Source organism: Saccostrea echinata, unplaced genomic scaffold (assembly GCF_033153115.1).
Source record: "Saccostrea echinata isolate AGI-Se365-2 ecotype Australia unplaced genomic scaffold, CSIRO_AGI_Sech_v1 ptg000056l, whole genome shotgun sequence".
NCBI classification, from domain to species: Eukaryota; Metazoa; Mollusca; class Bivalvia; order Ostreida; family Ostreidae; genus Saccostrea; species Saccostrea echinata.
The window spans coordinates 16088674-16105795 of NW_026889805.1; the positions used below are offsets into that span (position 1 = coordinate 16088674).

Here is a 17122-nt window from a genome sequence, read left to right on the forward strand (position 1 = left end):
CAGGGGTCATCATTTGAACAAAATTAGATTTACACTACCTGAGGATGCTTTCTTATCAAAATGACTTAAGATGATTTTCAGTTCTTGAGAAGAAGATATTTTCCTATATGTTCCTATGTAAAATTTTCGATCCCCAATTGTGGCCCCACCCTACCCCGGGGGGTCAGGATTTGAACAAAATAGAATCTACACTATCTGAGGATGCTTCCACATAAATATGATCAATCAGGGTTTTGCTGTTCCTGAGAAAAAGATTTTTAAAAATTTTTCCTATATATTTCCATCTAAAACTTTGATCCATAGTGGCCCCACCCTACCCCAGGGGATCATGATTTGAACAAACTTGAATCTACACTACCTGATGATGCTTCCACATGAGTTTCATCTTTCCTGGCCCAGTGGTTCTTGAGAAGAGGATTTTTATAAGATGCTAGTAATTTTTCACCAATTCTTTATTACCTCCCCTTGGAAGAGGGTGTGGGCCTTCATTTGAACAAACTTGAATTCCCTTCACCCAAGGATACTCTGTCGCAAGTTTGGTTGAAATTGGCCCAGTGGTTCTTGAGAAGAAGTCAAAAATGTTAAAAGTTCACAGACAGACAGATGGACGCAGGACAAAAAGTGATCAGAAAAACTCACTTGAGCCTTCAGCTCAGGTGATCTAATAATGTAAATGTTTTTCTTTACTAGTTTCCTAAAAAAATTGTACCTTTCTGATATCTGGGATCTTTTTCAACATTATCCAGTTTTTGCTGAGTCATCTGGGATTCTGCATCCCATTTAGTATTTTGAAGTGCTGGTCCTACTGGCTTGAGAGGAGCATAGGCATGATGACTATGGGCTGGATGACCATAAGACAAGTTATGTTCTTTACTATTGACTGTATGGGATTTATCATCACCATGACTGAAAGACTGAGCTGGTCTTGACTGGTGAGTGCTAGCATAAGGCAGTCCTAAATGTAAGTTGGCAGGAGATGATCTTCCTTCGTTGTTTTGATCAACCTGATTGGTCATGTACCTGCGGGTATTCGGATTTGTCATGTATCCACTGCTACCAAATTGCTGATTTGAGTACATGTTTTGCTGTTGCTGACCACTTGGAATAGATGAAACTGGCTGAACCTGCTGCTGTTGTTGGCTTTGATTTACAAGTCCCATAGATTGATGTGGCTGTGTAAACTGTTGTGGTTGTTGACTAGAAACATTCTGATGTGGTAGCTTCATCTGATTCTGGTAATATTGTCCTGCCTGCTGGATATATCCCCCTGTTTCTTGCTGACCTGCAGGACCTTGACTGTAACTGACCACTTGTTGTTTTATCTGACTAACTCCTGTATTAACTTGACTGTGTTGGAGCTGATTAGAGGGCATTTGGTAACTGATATTTGTTTTCTGAGTAGAGGAACTGGATGCAGGTGATCTATACTGCTGGCCAGTTGGCACTGGTTGTGAGGACTGAGGAATTTGTTGACTTGCAGAAACCATGCCACCAGAAATCCTTGGATCCACTGATTGCTGTTGCTGTCTAAAGTCACTTTGGTTATAATTAACAGGTAGCTGAGTGGTTCCTTGCCTGTTTGGATCCATTGTATTCTGTGGCCCTGGTTGTTGTACTTGTCCTGATAATGTCTGGGCATAATGTCCAGGAATCTGACTCTGAGAAACACTTTGATACCCAAGAACCTGTCCCTGCGACAAGCTTTGGTTCTGGGATGTCTGACTTTGAGTCAGATATCCTTGACCATAACCTGCTGGGAGACTGTGGTACTCTTGGTCCTGTGTTGGATTCTGACTTCTACCCTGAGGTGCTGGACTTAGTGATTGTGATCTATACTGTTGTCTTGGAACTGGACTGTGGGCTGGAGAGGGGAGTGCTGGACTTGGAGAAGGACTCTGGCCAGGAGAGGAGTATGACTGACCTACATCAACATGAGATGGATTAAAGGGAGGTCGTGCTGAGAACTGTGACATCTGTTGGCTGAATGAAGCAGACTGATCTATGACTGGTTGCTGGCTTCCGGCAACAGCAGGGACTTGTGGGATAGATGGATTCTGTTGATCAGCTCTTGGCAGGTAACTACTTAAGTCTCCTTGATTTGGTAAGTTCTGAAATATCAATGAATGAAAAAAAGGTCTAGATTTTATTAATTTTTTGTTTGTAGTACAGAGGAATAATTCCATGAGTTGTAATTTTCATGTTTTTCTCTCCTTTGACACAATAGCAGTTTCATGAATTCCCTGAATTGTTGCAAAATAAACAATGAATTTCAAACTATCTATATTGGATTTTTCCCTAATCCACAGCAAAATTCAAAAAACAAATAGATCAAAACAAGTGCAGTTAAACGGCTTTGACAATAAATATCAAATGACTTCCCTGTTTGCTATTTGTATTACAAAGAGTGATGTTGTACTACTCCCCCAGTTTCTATACCAAGACAAAACTTACAAGTGCCATCAAAAAATTTTCTTTCGAAGCCAGGAGGGATAAGATATCACAGTCAAAATTGGGTCAATGTGTTACTTCAGTGAAATAATATTATTTCATATCTAAAAGTTTTGAATAAATAAAATTTAATTTAAACCTGTGTTATTTAAAATGTTGAAAAATCCTGTGACAAGTGCTTGATGTAATGTTATTTACACATGGATAAAAAAATCACCACCCTTGACTTTTGATCAAACATTTAGAGTTGGCTATTTAAACATCTATTTAATGACAAATACAGGTCATTATCTGCAGATCTGAATTTTAGGAAAACGTGGTAATTACAATAATAAAATTTAATTACTAAATGACTATGCAATATACTGGTATACCTACTAGTATCCTGGAATCTTCTACCCCCATTACCTACATATTACATTGTGTTTATATACATGTATATGATAATATGCAGTGCACTTACAGAGCTGTGACCTTTCCTTATTTATGCTTACCTGAGGTAAATCTGGAGCTCTTCCTGCTTGTGATCCAAGATTTTCAGGTGCAGATCTAGCATTACTTTTCTTCTCCCTATCTTTGCCAAATGTCTTGGGTTTCATAAATGGTAAATAATCCTTCAGTTTGGGTCCTTCAAAACCAGGAATAGTGTTCAGTGCTGCTACAGGTTGTGGAGGAATTGTAGCTGTGGGGAGGGCATTATCAGAAGCACCCATACAGATCATGGGATCTGGAGCTGTATTGTCTGGCTTTGGAGCCATTGGTCTGGGAGGAGGTTCTGAAAGTAAAGTTTATTATAGGGCTTCATCCATTTGTTAATTAATAATAGGCATATACATGTATACGAAATTTACATTATCTGACACTTATCTTTCTGTATGCTATACTTAGTAAATTATTTATTGCACTGTATAATTTTCTGCCTTACCCAGACTGACACATACCCTTGGGTTTATGTCTGTTGATAATCTGCTCTCTCTCCTCAGCCTGAATTTTACACAAACCTCGACAGCGAGTCAGGAGTTTGGACACATTACTCTCCAGCTTCCTGTAAAACTCCTGTCCTTTCTGTGATTTTGCAAGTAAATCCTCATAAACATCAAAAGAATTGATCAGGTCTTTGATCATCACCTCCCTCCTTCAATATTAATGTATTTACATGTAAAACATGTCAGAAAATCTTACAACACACTGTTTTTAAGACTTGTTATAAAAGCAAAGTTCTTGTATTTTTTTCTTATACTGTTTAACAGTCTTTTTAAAATTACTTTGATGGGCCAATTACATTTTATTAAAATACTTTTAATTAAAGCAAATGTATATTCTTAAGTAATTGTCAAATATGTCACATTATAAATATAAAATAAATATAAAAAATATATAAATATAAAAAAAATATCACAAATTCCTAGATGTACCTTGCTGCAACGTCCCCAACTTTCCTCCTAACTTCTGCGTACCTAACATTAGCATCAGTAAGAGCTCTAAGAATGTTGTCCTGAGCTGTCAGATTTTGTTGTATGATCTCTTCCAGCTTTTTATGCTTCAGAATCTCTTGCTCAAACATTACCTAGATTGGAAAATGTAGAACAAATAAGATTTTCTTAAAATTTTAAACAAAACTATTGCAAATACATGTAGTAATATATTATGCTCAGCAAGTGTCATTACACATGTACATATTTTTTTACACACAGTTAAGTCCCTTTAACTTCTGTGTTGAGGGATTAACACCTTTTACTGTCTAGTGATAAAAACCAATACAATATTTCAAAATCAACAAAACACAAATAGATGAGATCCTGCATACTAAAAGCTGACAATACTTCATTTGATTCAAATAATAACCGTAGCCTTAGATTTGATAGTTCTGAATCTCACACCTGTTTGTTTGACCCTTCTTGTGTGACAATCCTATGTGTTATATCATCTTTTTGGACTTCAGTACGGAACTGTTCTTCTAACAAGCTTCTTTGAGATTTCATTTCATCAACCTTTGATATTAATCTTTGAAGTTCTTTCACAATAGTCTCATCTTCTGGGGCTAGACGTTGAAAAATAAATGTTATTACATCTTCTTAAGTTATGTATTTCAACAATTTACAAAAATATTTTTATAATTAAAAATATCTGAAAAGGAAAAAACTTAAAACTGCTATATTTACATTTCAAAAGATCCAGAAAAAAATCACTTAAAAACTTACTCTTTTCCTTGTCTTTGGAGGGTAATGCATTCTTAATATCTTCAATGGGACCACCTAGTAGTCTGAGATTGGTAATGTGTGCATTCATTGCTTTATGGAGGTCATTGTTGGATTTACTCCCCTTTTTATGGCCCTCAGAAAACAAATTTAGTTCCTTTCTGATATTTTCAAACATTGGATGTTCTGCTCGTTTGCCAAACTGTTTCTGTAAAATAAGAAAAAAATATATACATGTATTTTGGCTGTGTGTAGGTCTTAAAAGATCGGCATCCGTATGAGGCTTCTTGGGCATGTGTATATGTGTATCTGTTAAATCAAGAACCTGAAACTCCTCTTCTTCTTTGCCATCCTCCTCCAACATTTTACTGATTTCATTCAAAGACATTTCAACTTCTGTTGCCACATTTGAAACACCTGAAAATAGCAAAATATACAATGCATGTTTTCTTGTAAACAACAATCTTTCTGTCTGATTAAGGTAACTTCTTCAGATTTATAGAAATTCTCCAAAAATCAAGCTCAATTAAGACAAACCCGTCATTGCATTAACCAGATCTTTAATGGCATTTGGTTTGACAGATACAGCAGCACACTTCTCCAGCAGAGATTGTGGCAAGTTCTCTGGTTCATAGCTCAAAGTTGATTGGTCAATGTTCAGAGAGGACATGAACTGCCTACAACATTATCATAAACAGGATATGATACATGTAAACAATACATATCCAAGCAACATGTAGTAAATATTAATTTATACATATAAATGTTTATTATCCAGAATAGGTATGATAACATACTAAACATTTAAAATGAGCAATTTTTATATTCTCCTTCTTTTAATGTTGAAGTGTAAGTATGCATCTTAAATCTGAACATAGCGAAAAAAAAAAAAAAAATGTTTTTAACACAAAGGACTTCACTTACACTAGCTCTGCATTTTTCTCCTCTATAGTTCCACAAACTCTTCTTATCAGTTTGGCTTTCTCTTCACTTAAAAAAAATTTAAGAGCATGAAAATGTTTACATCTTTTTACTATGAAGATCTACTTGACTGATATCATATTTCTTATATTTTATTTTATCATTGTGATTTACAAATACATCATAAGCTTTTCACTGCACTATATATAACAATTTAGATATATCTGTACAGTGTTTTACATATTTCAGAACTGTCAAATGAGTATGATACTGCTCCATAAAATCTATCTCATAATCTTAAAAAAACCTCCATATCTGCCTCATAATTTTTACCTGTAGAGTGATGAAGCCTCGTGAGCCTCCATGGGGACCAGTTTCTGGAATAAATCTGGGCCTGACACTTCAGGGTCACTTGGGTTAAAGGTTATACCCTTCACTAGAGAAGCACCTGTAAAATAACAAATTGTCTTTCAGCTTTGAATACTAGATACTCTGAATATGTGATCTGCACACTCTCTATACTAAAATGAACAAGAAGTCTGTGAGCCAATGCTCACTAATAATACCCCCGCTCTGATGTGAATACACAAGTTCGGTTATGGACACACACAGTGATAATCAGGAAATTGACATTGGATTTGTAAAAACTGAATCCCAACATATGGCATGCCTAAACAAAGATTGTGCTAAAATTTCAAGCATCTGCGATGAGTAGTTGCTGAGAAAACTACAACTAAAATTTGCTACGTATGGTACGGACAGACGAACGGATAAACAGGAAGTTGACATCGGATTTGTTCCAAAAATAAATCCCACCATATGGCATGCCTAAACAAAGAGTGTGCTAAAATTTCAAGCACCTGTGATGAGTAGTTGCTGAGAAAACTGCGACCAAAGTTTGTTATGTGTGGTACGGACAGATGCACGGATAAACAGGAAGTTGACATCGGATTTGTACAAAAATGAATCCCACCATATGGCATGCCTAAACAAAGAGTGTGTTAAAATTTCAAGCACCTGTGATGAGTAGTTGCTGAGAAAACTGCAACCAAAGTTTGTGATGTGTGGTACGGACAGACGCACGGATAAACAGGAAGTTGACATCGGATTTGTACAAAAATGAATCCCACCATATGGCATGCCTAAACAAAGAGTGTGTTAAAATTTCAAGCAACTGTGATGAGTAGTTGCTGAGAAAACTGCGACCAAAGTTTGTTATGTGTGGTACGGACAGACACACGGATAAACAGGAAGTTGACATCGGATTCGTACAAAAATGAATCCCACCATTAGCATGCCTAAACAAAGAGTGTGTTAAAATTTCAAGCATCAGCAATGAGTAGTTGCTGAGAAAACTGCGACCAAAGTTTGTTATGTGTGGTACGGACAGACGCACAGATAAACAGGAAGTTGACATCGGATTCTTACAAAAATGATTTCCCACCATATGGCATGCCTAAACAAAGATTGTGCTAAAATTTCAAGCATCTGCAATGAGTAGTTCCCGAGAAAACTGCGACCAAAATTTGTTACGGACAGACAGACAGACAGACAGACAGACGGACGGACAGACAGACAGACAGACACACAAGGGTAAAACAGTATACCCCCCTCTCCTTCGGAGCGGGGGTATAAATATTACCTTTAACTTCAGGTAAACTGGCCAGATCTGGAACCTTGTCATGGTACACAAAATCATTATCCTTCTTGGCAGATTGGTATCTGTTAAAATTATATACTTTTTATGCCACTAATAATGAAAATTATGGAAATAACCTACTTCAAAATCCCTACTTTGTCAAAAACCGATAAATTGCATATAAATACAGGGAATTTTTTTTCTGTTTATAGTTATAAAAGTGGTTTTCCTTTTCTATTATTCCCTCAAAGACTTCATAATGAACTTACTTTCCTCCTATGACATCCATTGCAAATCTGAAAGATTCCTGGATATCTCCACCTTCACTCTGATAAATAGATGTAAACATATTACAAGTGTATCAAAGAACAAGCAAAATTGCCGTAGTATTACCTTCTTATCCAACAATAAGAGTATTTACTTCTTATCTTTAAATTGTATGAAATACATGTAATTAATTTAATCAAAGAGTGCATAGCTATTACAAACATGTCAGAGTCTACACTAAAAAGTCATGATTAGCACAAAGCCCATAGCTATCAAAGAGCCCATTGCTACCACAAAGCTCTTAATAGGGCCCATATACCTATCATGGAATTCATACTTTTCACTTAGTTCATAGTTACCACACAGACCTGACGGTCAAATCACAAAAACCTTTACTTGGACCAGTTCAGAAAATATCAAACATGTGAGACACCTTTACCCCATCCCCAGCCCTTACTATAGGGAATCAAACTTATTTTTAAAATTTATACATTTTTGGCAAAAAATACAAGTATTATCTTGGATTTATTCAATTATAAAACCAGAGGTCTCTGACGAGACTGTAGCTCTACTGGTTGTATTTATAAAGGAAGATAAAAGTAGCACTTGGACTTGAAACTTTGCAACAGCAATAAATAGAATAATGATCCTTTATTCCTTTTGTGGCAAGATTTATTATTATATCAGACTAAAACTGTAGGAGGAGTAGCCTTTAAAACAATTTTACAGAAATTTTGATTTAAGTAACCATGGCAACATCATTCAACAAAATCAAAAAACAATAACACCAATTATGTATCTCTGTAATCTACTTGTATGCCACATTATACTGAAATCAGACAAAAAGTGTAGAAGGAGTAGCGTTTTGAAAATATTTCAAGAAAATTTCTATTTTTAGTAACCATGGCAACACTGTTCATCAAAATCCAAAACTGGTACAGAGAATTATGTATCTTAGTGTAGTTTACTTGTGTGCTAAGTAATACTAAAATCAGACCAAACCTGTAGGGGTAGCATTTTGAAGGTATTTCAAGGAAATTTCTATTTTTAGTAACCATGGCAACAATGTTCATCAAAATCAGAAAATCAATATAAAGAAATAAATATCTTAGTGTTGTCTACTTGTTTGCCAAGTTATACTGAAATCAGACCAAAACTGTAAGAGGAGTAGCATTTTGAAAGTATTTCACAGAAATTTCTATTTTTAGTAACCATGGCAACACCGTTCATTGAAATCAAAAACTGATACATAGAATTATGTATCTTATTATAGTCTACTTGTGTGCCAAGTTATATTGAAATCAGATCAAAACTGTAGGAGGAGTAGCATTTTGAAAGTATTTCACAGAAATTTCTATTTTTAGTAACCATGGCAACACCGTTCATTGAAATCAAAAACTGATATACAGAATTATGCATCTTAGTATAGTCTACTTGTGTGCCAAGTTATATTGAAATCAGATCAAAACTGTAGGAGGAGTAGCATTTTGAATGTTTTTCACAGAAATTTCTATTTTTAGTAACCATGGCAACACCGTTCATCCAAATCAAAAACAGATATACAGAATTATGTATCTTAGTGTAGTCTACTTGTGTGCCAAGTTATATTGAAATCAGACCAAAACTGTAGGAGGAGTAGCATTTTGAAAAATTGTTTACAGACGGACGGACAGACAGACTGACAGCTAGACAGACGGACGGACGATGGACACCTTACTATCGCATAAGCTCTTCTGGTCTCTGACCAGTAGAGCTAAAAACTAACTTAAACTTCTATAGTATTCTTAGTTATCTTAGAGCTAAAGCAAAGATAGATGTGATTAATATATATATTTCAATAAATAAAGAATCTCTAAAATTAATGAAATAGAATTACCAAATTCACCATACTGGACTGGTTTCCCTTAGCTGTGATGCTCATAGATACAGATAATTTTTAGCCCTAGCCAGTGCTGTTGTGAAAGCAATATATAATATGTGTTTAGTTTTTTGACCAGTTAAGAGACTTACCTTTCCCTGTTTAATACACTCATTGAGCTTGTTGAATGCTGTGGTGTAGTATGCTAGACACTCTCCCCATTTCTGTTGGTCCTCTGACTGCTTCCCCATGTAGAAGTTAGTAATGCATTCATAAAACTGACTCTTTAATTCCATTCTCTTCTTCCATTCCTAATATACAACATAACAATTATTTTTTCTTAAATCTTTTTGACTACAAAGCTACAAAAAGATTGATAAAAGATTAAACCTATGAATTAGCTATCTATATGTAGCCTATGTGATTTTCTGCCCTAAAGTTGAACACGACTCGTAAATAGGCATATGTGATATTTTAAAAGTTTCCTATCTCCGATACCAGCCTATCCTATATGAAGTATATAAACCCTCTGCATTCGTTACACGTGATTCCTTTTAGCTGGTCGCTGTGGCATGTAGTACATGTATATCTTACATTGTCCTTTTTCTTTACATTTTATTTCATTGAACATGCATTTATGTTTATTTCACTTTGTAATGCATTGACTTGTGCAAATGATATCCAATATCTTTGGTAACTTTTCGTTTCTTAACATGGTAGAGGCATAGAAAAGTCATTTTTGTTGCATCCAAGTGTATCACAATGACAATGAAGGAAATGTCTGCTCAGGTAAAATCTGTGAAGTGAAATACACTGAACCTTGAACAAAGCTGAGGCTTATATAAGGGATGAAGAAGTCCACACTAGAGGTGAGAAATATAGCAAAGATAACTCCCCTTTTATGTATTGTGTTCAGCATTAATGATTGCCACATACCTTGTATTTACGAGATGGCACTATTCCCTCCTTGTAGGCAGGCTCTAAGGATTTCATAGCAAGGTTGTTAAACTCAACAATTTGGGCTGCTACTTTAGCAGTAATTGAGCTCTTTCTGCTGTCAATCATTGACTTCTCTAGGATACACTCCTGTGCTTGTGCCTGTAAACAAATGTTTTCAAATACAGTTTAACTTTCATAACTTAACACCACTATCCTTGAAATCAGACATATATCAAAGTGATTATTTAGTCCAGGCTACAGAATGAATTTGACTCAAACTTCAACAATATGATGCTTTCAAGTTCAAGAAATGATATTTGGAGAAAAAATAATTAAGGAATGTTTTTCAGTTTTGTGTGAGTTATTGGTATGTAAATCACACAGACTTGTCACGTAGGCATATTTCATGAAGCGCGCTAGCACTTCATGAAAAATATGCCTACGTGCAAGTCTGTGTGATTTACACACCAGTAATTCACATTAAACTTAAAACATTCCTTATATTTACATTTTACATGTTCAAAAGCAGCAATATTATGCTCAATATTTGAATTTCTTGCTGCCCTATATCGTTACATTTTTATTAACGTCTCTGTAGCCTCATTGTGACGTCACTTTACCGCGAGTTTCACCGTGTATATTTCTACACGTGAGTATACACAAAAATGAACTTCAAATCAATTGCACAGTTGGCTTAGTAGAAAAACATAGCAAATGTAAATATTATAAAATAAATAATATTTTTAAAGACTTTAAAACTTTTTTTTCCATAAGTAATTCAAACCATACTGTTTATCTTCCCAAGGTTATGATAATTATTTAAAAAATTTCTATAGTACACTATACAACTGTAGCGACAAAATAATTGGGGGCAACCCCCCCCCCCCCATGTGCACCCAGTTCCTAGAGATTTACATTTTAATTAAATCCTTAGTTCCAGTGCAAACTCCAACGTGCCCCTGGTTCCTAGAGATTTACATTTTAATTAAATCTTCAACTCCAGTGCAAACTTTACTTTGAAGTATGTGGTTTTTCATATCAATGAATTTCTTGTTTCTAGGATATAAATGTTGTGAAGTGGAGGGGGTATATTAAACACATACAGGAGATTTAATCACCCAGTGAAAGAATTTGTATCTGCTATTGTTGCTATATTGGGTGGTTGGGAGGGGGCACTAAATTTTTACATTCAGACTGGATCATTGGATGTCACAGAAGGGGTACTCATAAGGACATGGCCACTAATAAGGCAAATATACTGTAGTAACAAAATACCAACAATTGCAGTATGATATTTAGATCCAATTCTGTGCATATACATGTATTAAGATGGAGAACACCAATATGTTCATGGACAACTTCTAAGAGTTCTGTTTCAAAATTTGAAATGTGCTTAATTCAATGAATTGGAGAATTACAAGGATAAAGTTGATCAAGTCCCAACACTTACAAAATCATTTTATGAAGAATAACTACTCCCTTAGTTACCCCAACAATATGTTTTATTGAAGTTCTCAACCATGAATTACTCAAAGCACATTTTTACAATTGCACAAATGCACATTATTACATGTACCTACCAGCATCAAATTGATGTGAAAGGTCAAGAGGTCGTGTGAAAAGTCAAGACTCATCATGGCTGATCCAAAATGGTCTCTAAGATATTCAAATGCTCCTGAGGCACACTGAAAGTGTGTGCATGCCACCTTCATACTCTGAAACATTTAGCATTATATATTTGATGCATTTGCTTTCCTACTAGTCTCTTACTGTAGAGAATTTCCTTTCAATGCCCGTTTTTGTTCCAACTTTTTGACTGAAAATTTTGTGCTACTCCAAAGTACACTTTCACTTTAATAGATTGAATAAATTTTTTATTTTAACCACAAATAAGTTAATATACAATATCTGTATCGAAAAAGAAGACTGATATAAAATATGTACATCTGCATTTGTTCTAGTTTCCATGGATCCAAGTATAGAGTGTAGAGCACCAATGTTGTATAGGACCGAAGCCTGTTCAAACTTGATGTCTGCTAAAGTGACCTCCCTAACCATGAAAATGTCCTCCCTGAAATTAAAGATCATGCAGTCATCAGAAAGAAGCATATGTTAGAGAAAATGAAACACATGTAGTCAAAAGCTGTCTGTAATCTGTAATTTTCAAGAACGAATTTTAATGCAGTTTGAAGTTTTTAATGTGGTTTTGTACTAATACCAATATGTATTTATACAATCAATTAATTTTATTGCTACAAAAGGCAAAAACACAATGTTACAGTAATCAAAATGAACAAAACCAGTAAAATACATATGTACATGCATACATTCTACAAAATAGATTACATATTACTTCAATAATTGACCAACATTTGCCTTTTTTTTAAAAGTATCTGACAGTTCTACATGCATATATTGCTGTTCACAATACCTCATCTACTAGCTACATATACATCAATTTTCTTTGAAAGGATGGGAATTGTGACAACTACATAATTTCATGGTTCTAAATTCCTTCAATTGTGAAGCTTATCAATCTCATTAAAAAAAAATTCTCTGATCTGATCCCAAATTTAAAATATTGAATGAGTAACTTATTAAGTTTGGAAGCTGAAAAAAATCTTATCTTATTGAGACTAAAATTTTATATATACATACAACATCAATGTACAATAAATCCTATTCAACTTATTTTTGTTTGCACACATATTTTTTATGGAGAACAGAAACTCTGAAAGGATCACACCATACAGCTGGTAACAAAATGTTAAATTTATCAGACACACTATTAAAAGCTCTGTCCCTAAATGAACTGATTGATTTCTTGGCTGTAAATCACTAATTCTTTAAGTGAAACCGAACTCTCCTCCATTTTATGCTATAACAGACAACTTCTTAAAACTTATCATATATAATTCTCTTTTCATACTTTAAAAAATACGATTTTTTTTCAACTTAACAACAAAGGAATACTAGGTTATTTGGATGACACTGTTTTTATACTTACGTCAGATACCTTTGATATTCATAAAATGATTTAGTGTTAGTAATGGTTAGTTTTTCTGTGAAAACAGCCATGCAGTTACAAAATACATATGTGTGATGAAAGTCCCTTTTTTCAATGCAGTTTTACAGTCATAATTTTTATAAGAAAGACAATTTTTATACATTCCATCATTATTATATGTTGTACATTAATAAACAATACTGAGAGATCACTTGGTCTTCGCCAAACTTTTTTTCTCTCATTTGGGAAGTTTCAGTTAACTCTAGTACAAATTCTCTACTTTTATAAATTAAATCATTTGGGTTACATATACAGGTTGGGAAATCTACAAGCTTGCACTGCTAAATCAATCTATCCTAAGTTAACCACAATATACACAATAGAAAACTATGAGATCAACTACTAAATAAAGCACAAAATTACATAATAAAACTCTACCATGTAAATGGCATGGCAGCTTGTCCACCATCAGTCATGGGAAATCTCCCTTGAAGAAACTGTAACTGGGCATAGTACTTTTTCAAGGTACTACATCCCATAAAATCATGTGACACATGGACAGCACTCTGAAAAGGGGAAAATAAAATGATCCAGGGTGCAGTTTGTTAAATTCTAAATAAATAAATAACCAGAAGTCTCTGATGAGACTGTAGCTCTACTGGTTGTACTTATAAAGGAAGATAAAAATAGCACTTGGACTTGAAACTTTGCAACAGCAATAAATAGAATAATGATCCATGGTTTAGTCTGTTTTTGTGGCAAGATTTATTGCAATCAGAATAAAACTGTAGGAGGATTAGCCTTTTAAGATAATTTTACAGAAATTTTGATTTAAGTAACCATGGCAACATCATTCAACAAAATCAAAAGGCAATAATGACAATTATGTATCTCAGTGTAGTCTACTTGTATGCCAAGTTATACTGATATCAGACAAAAACATGTAGGAGGAGTAGCGTTTTGAAAGTATAAAAAAAAATTCTATTTTTAGTAACCGTGGAAACACCGGTCATCAAAATCCAAAACTGGTACAGAGAATTATGTACCTTAGTGTAGTTTACTTGTGTGTCAAGTTATACTAAAATAAGAACAAAACTGTAGGAGGAGTAGCATTTTGAAAGTATTTCAAGGAAATTTCTATTTTTAGTAATCATGGCAACACCGTTCATCGAAATCAAAATCTGATATACAGAATTATGTATCTTTGGGTAGTCTACTTGTGTGCCAAATTCTATTGAAATGAGATCAAAACTGTAGGAGGAGTAGCGTTTTGAAAGTTTTTCACAGAAATTTCTATTTTTAGTAACCATGGCAACACCGTTCATTGAAATCAAATTCCGATGTACAGAATTATGTATCTTAGTGTAGTCTACTTGTGTGCCATGTTTTATTGAAATCAGACTAAAACTGTAGGAGGAGTAGCATTTTGAAAATTGTTTACAGACGGACAGACGACGGACACCTTACTATCACATAAGCTCTTCTGGTCTCTGACCAGTAGAGCTAAAAAAAAACAAGAAAGCAAGAAGACTACTGTTTTTAATTGATTTTAAATGTACAGGGAAAGTAAGATCGGTCTTTTATCCCCCAACTTCTTTTTCATGAAAATATATAAATTAAACACAGTTTATCTGCTACAAATTAACCCCAAATTATGCCATACTACATGTACAAACATTTACCTTAATTTCAGATCAAAATGTAACTATCAGTTGCAAAGGCTTGTGTACTGACAAAAAAAGAATTATGGATCTGATAATACTGATCTTACCTGTCTAAGCTGCTCAAATTAACTAAAGATTGTCATTGTTACCTTCTGATGTGCTCAAGTTCATAACAAACTGTTCTCTTTACCTGTCTGAGTTGTTCAAGTTCACTATAAGCTGTCATTTTTTACCTGTCTGAGCTGGTTCACTTAAGTTTATCATCTTTACCTGTCTGAGCTGTTCAAGGTCACTATTAGCTGCTATCTGGAACTATCTGATGTGTTCAAGTTCACTACAGGCTGTAATCTTTACATCTCTGAGCTGCTTAAGTTCACTATAAGCTGTTATCTTTACCTGTCTGATGTGCTCAAGTTCATATAAAACTGTTCTCTTTACCTGTCTGAGCTCCTCAAGTTCACTACAAGCTGTTATTTTTACCTGTCTGAGCTGTTCAAGTTCACTACAAGCCTTGTTGTAGTCTGCAGGATCCTCACCATAGTTGTCTCTTATGTACTGAAAAAAAATTATGGATTCTTTTAATATACACAAAAACTCTTCTAGCTTTCTAATTATGATAGAAATTCATTTGCCTTCCCCAAGAAGCTAGTTGCATGTGTATTTCCATATGTGTACATAAATGAATGCATTGAATTGTTTACATTTATGATGCATGGTGTGTTCCATATTCTAGTTCAGGTACAGTGGTTCCCGTTTTATCGAATAGTCAAGTTGTCAGCCTAGTTTTATCCGAATAGCCGAAAATTAGAAAAGCCGATTGCTCCATACCGAGTCCAAAGATAGATGTATAGAGCTACATGTATTGATAATACATCGTAGCAAATTTCAAGCTTGCACTTTCGTTTTCTTTTGACATGTTTACTTAATGACTTTACTAAAAATAATTCATTTCACTTACTTATGAATTGAATATGAATTTTTTTTTCAAATAAATTGACGTATAGAATATATTCTTTGATAGTTATTGCCATCTTTCTTCAGCACATGTTTACATTCCTTCTTCGATGGTCGCCATTTTGGAAATGGAAGTAGACTAAATGCTTGACTAATAACCGTAAACTATTTTTCCTGGATAGATTGTAAATTAAAAATAAACAAAAATATTAAATATATGTAATTGTTTCGTTTTTATTTGTTTCTTTAATACGGTTACGTATTTTATACTGTGTGTGAGTTTACCAGTCTCGTTCTTGTCTGCAAGAGAGATTTTGAGAGCCATGTGGAGAAAGATGGACAGGTATGAATTTTGAGACGTATTCTTATAGAATGGGCCATTTGTGATTTTTACTATAAATTTTGCACTGAAAAGTGAATAAATATTAAGCCAATTGACCAAGTTAAACGATTGAATAGGCTTATTTCATTATCCAAGCAAATTGTCATACACAAGCTAATCAGTTCAATAATTAAAATTTCATGCTGAAAAAATTACAAATAATTGTCATAATTAACAAGTGCATCATTGAACCCAAGCTGATCACCACAAATGTAATCAAAACATATCTATTTACTATGCCCACTATTGACACAGGTAAGGTGCCTGTGTGCGTCCAGCCGTAACTAATCCCCTCATTGTCGTACTCAAGCCAGTCAAGGTAATTGGTGTCAAACTGTGTAAACAAAGGCTTCACATACGAAGTTGGAGGTGTGAACAAGGTGCTGATTATCAAAAAACACTATGATAGTCAAAATTTTTGTATCGGATAAAACGAAATTCCAATATTTTCTCATCAGAATATCAGGTGAAATTATTAATAAATATATAAGAAATGGTTTTGTGCTCTGATATTATATTGAAATAGCCGAAATATTCGTTAAACCGCTATCCGATAAAATGGAAGCCACTGTACTACTAACAGACGACCTACTGTAAATATAAATTTTTGCATGTAGTTCAAGTAGTGGTATGAGAAGAAACTGCAAAGTAGATAGAAACAATTTCTTACATGGGATATAAGTCATATAATAGCCCATTTGGTATATTACATTTTCAACAGTGAAATACTGTGATTTATTTATTGAATAAAAGTGATATTCTTCACAGTGTGAAAGGATACCAAAGTGATATTCTGTCACAGTGTGAAAGGATAACAAAGGAAGTGAAAAATAATTTTTGGTCTG

General features: G+C 34.2%; 1 protein-coding gene across 1 annotated transcript in view; it reads right to left on the reverse strand.

Moving 5' to 3' along the window:
• LOC133173390 (tyrosine-protein phosphatase non-receptor type 23-like) overlaps positions 1-17122 on the reverse strand; it is a 31275-nt gene that overhangs the window by 11947 nt on the left and 2206 nt on the right. The window contains exons 2-19 of the mRNA XM_061308371.1: positions 15422-15496; positions 13716-13843; positions 12215-12341; positions 11851-11985; positions 10268-10429; positions 9484-9642; positions 7476-7534; positions 7210-7289; positions 5901-6015; positions 5571-5636; positions 5184-5323; positions 4972-5063; positions 4650-4854; positions 4329-4489; positions 3864-4015; positions 3390-3583; positions 2943-3223; positions 710-2108 (exon numbers count right to left, since the gene is read on the reverse strand). Coding sequence (XP_061164355.1) covers positions 710-2108; positions 2943-3223; positions 3390-3583; positions 3864-4015; positions 4329-4489; positions 4650-4854; positions 4972-5063; positions 5184-5323; positions 5571-5636; positions 5901-6015; positions 7210-7289; positions 7476-7534; positions 9484-9642; positions 10268-10429; positions 11851-11985; positions 12215-12341; positions 13716-13843; positions 15422-15496 — 3730 coding nt within the window. The remainder of the gene's footprint in view (positions 1-709; positions 2109-2942; positions 3224-3389; positions 3584-3863; positions 4016-4328; positions 4490-4649; positions 4855-4971; positions 5064-5183; positions 5324-5570; positions 5637-5900; positions 6016-7209; positions 7290-7475; positions 7535-9483; positions 9643-10267; positions 10430-11850; positions 11986-12214; positions 12342-13715; positions 13844-15421; positions 15497-17122) is intronic.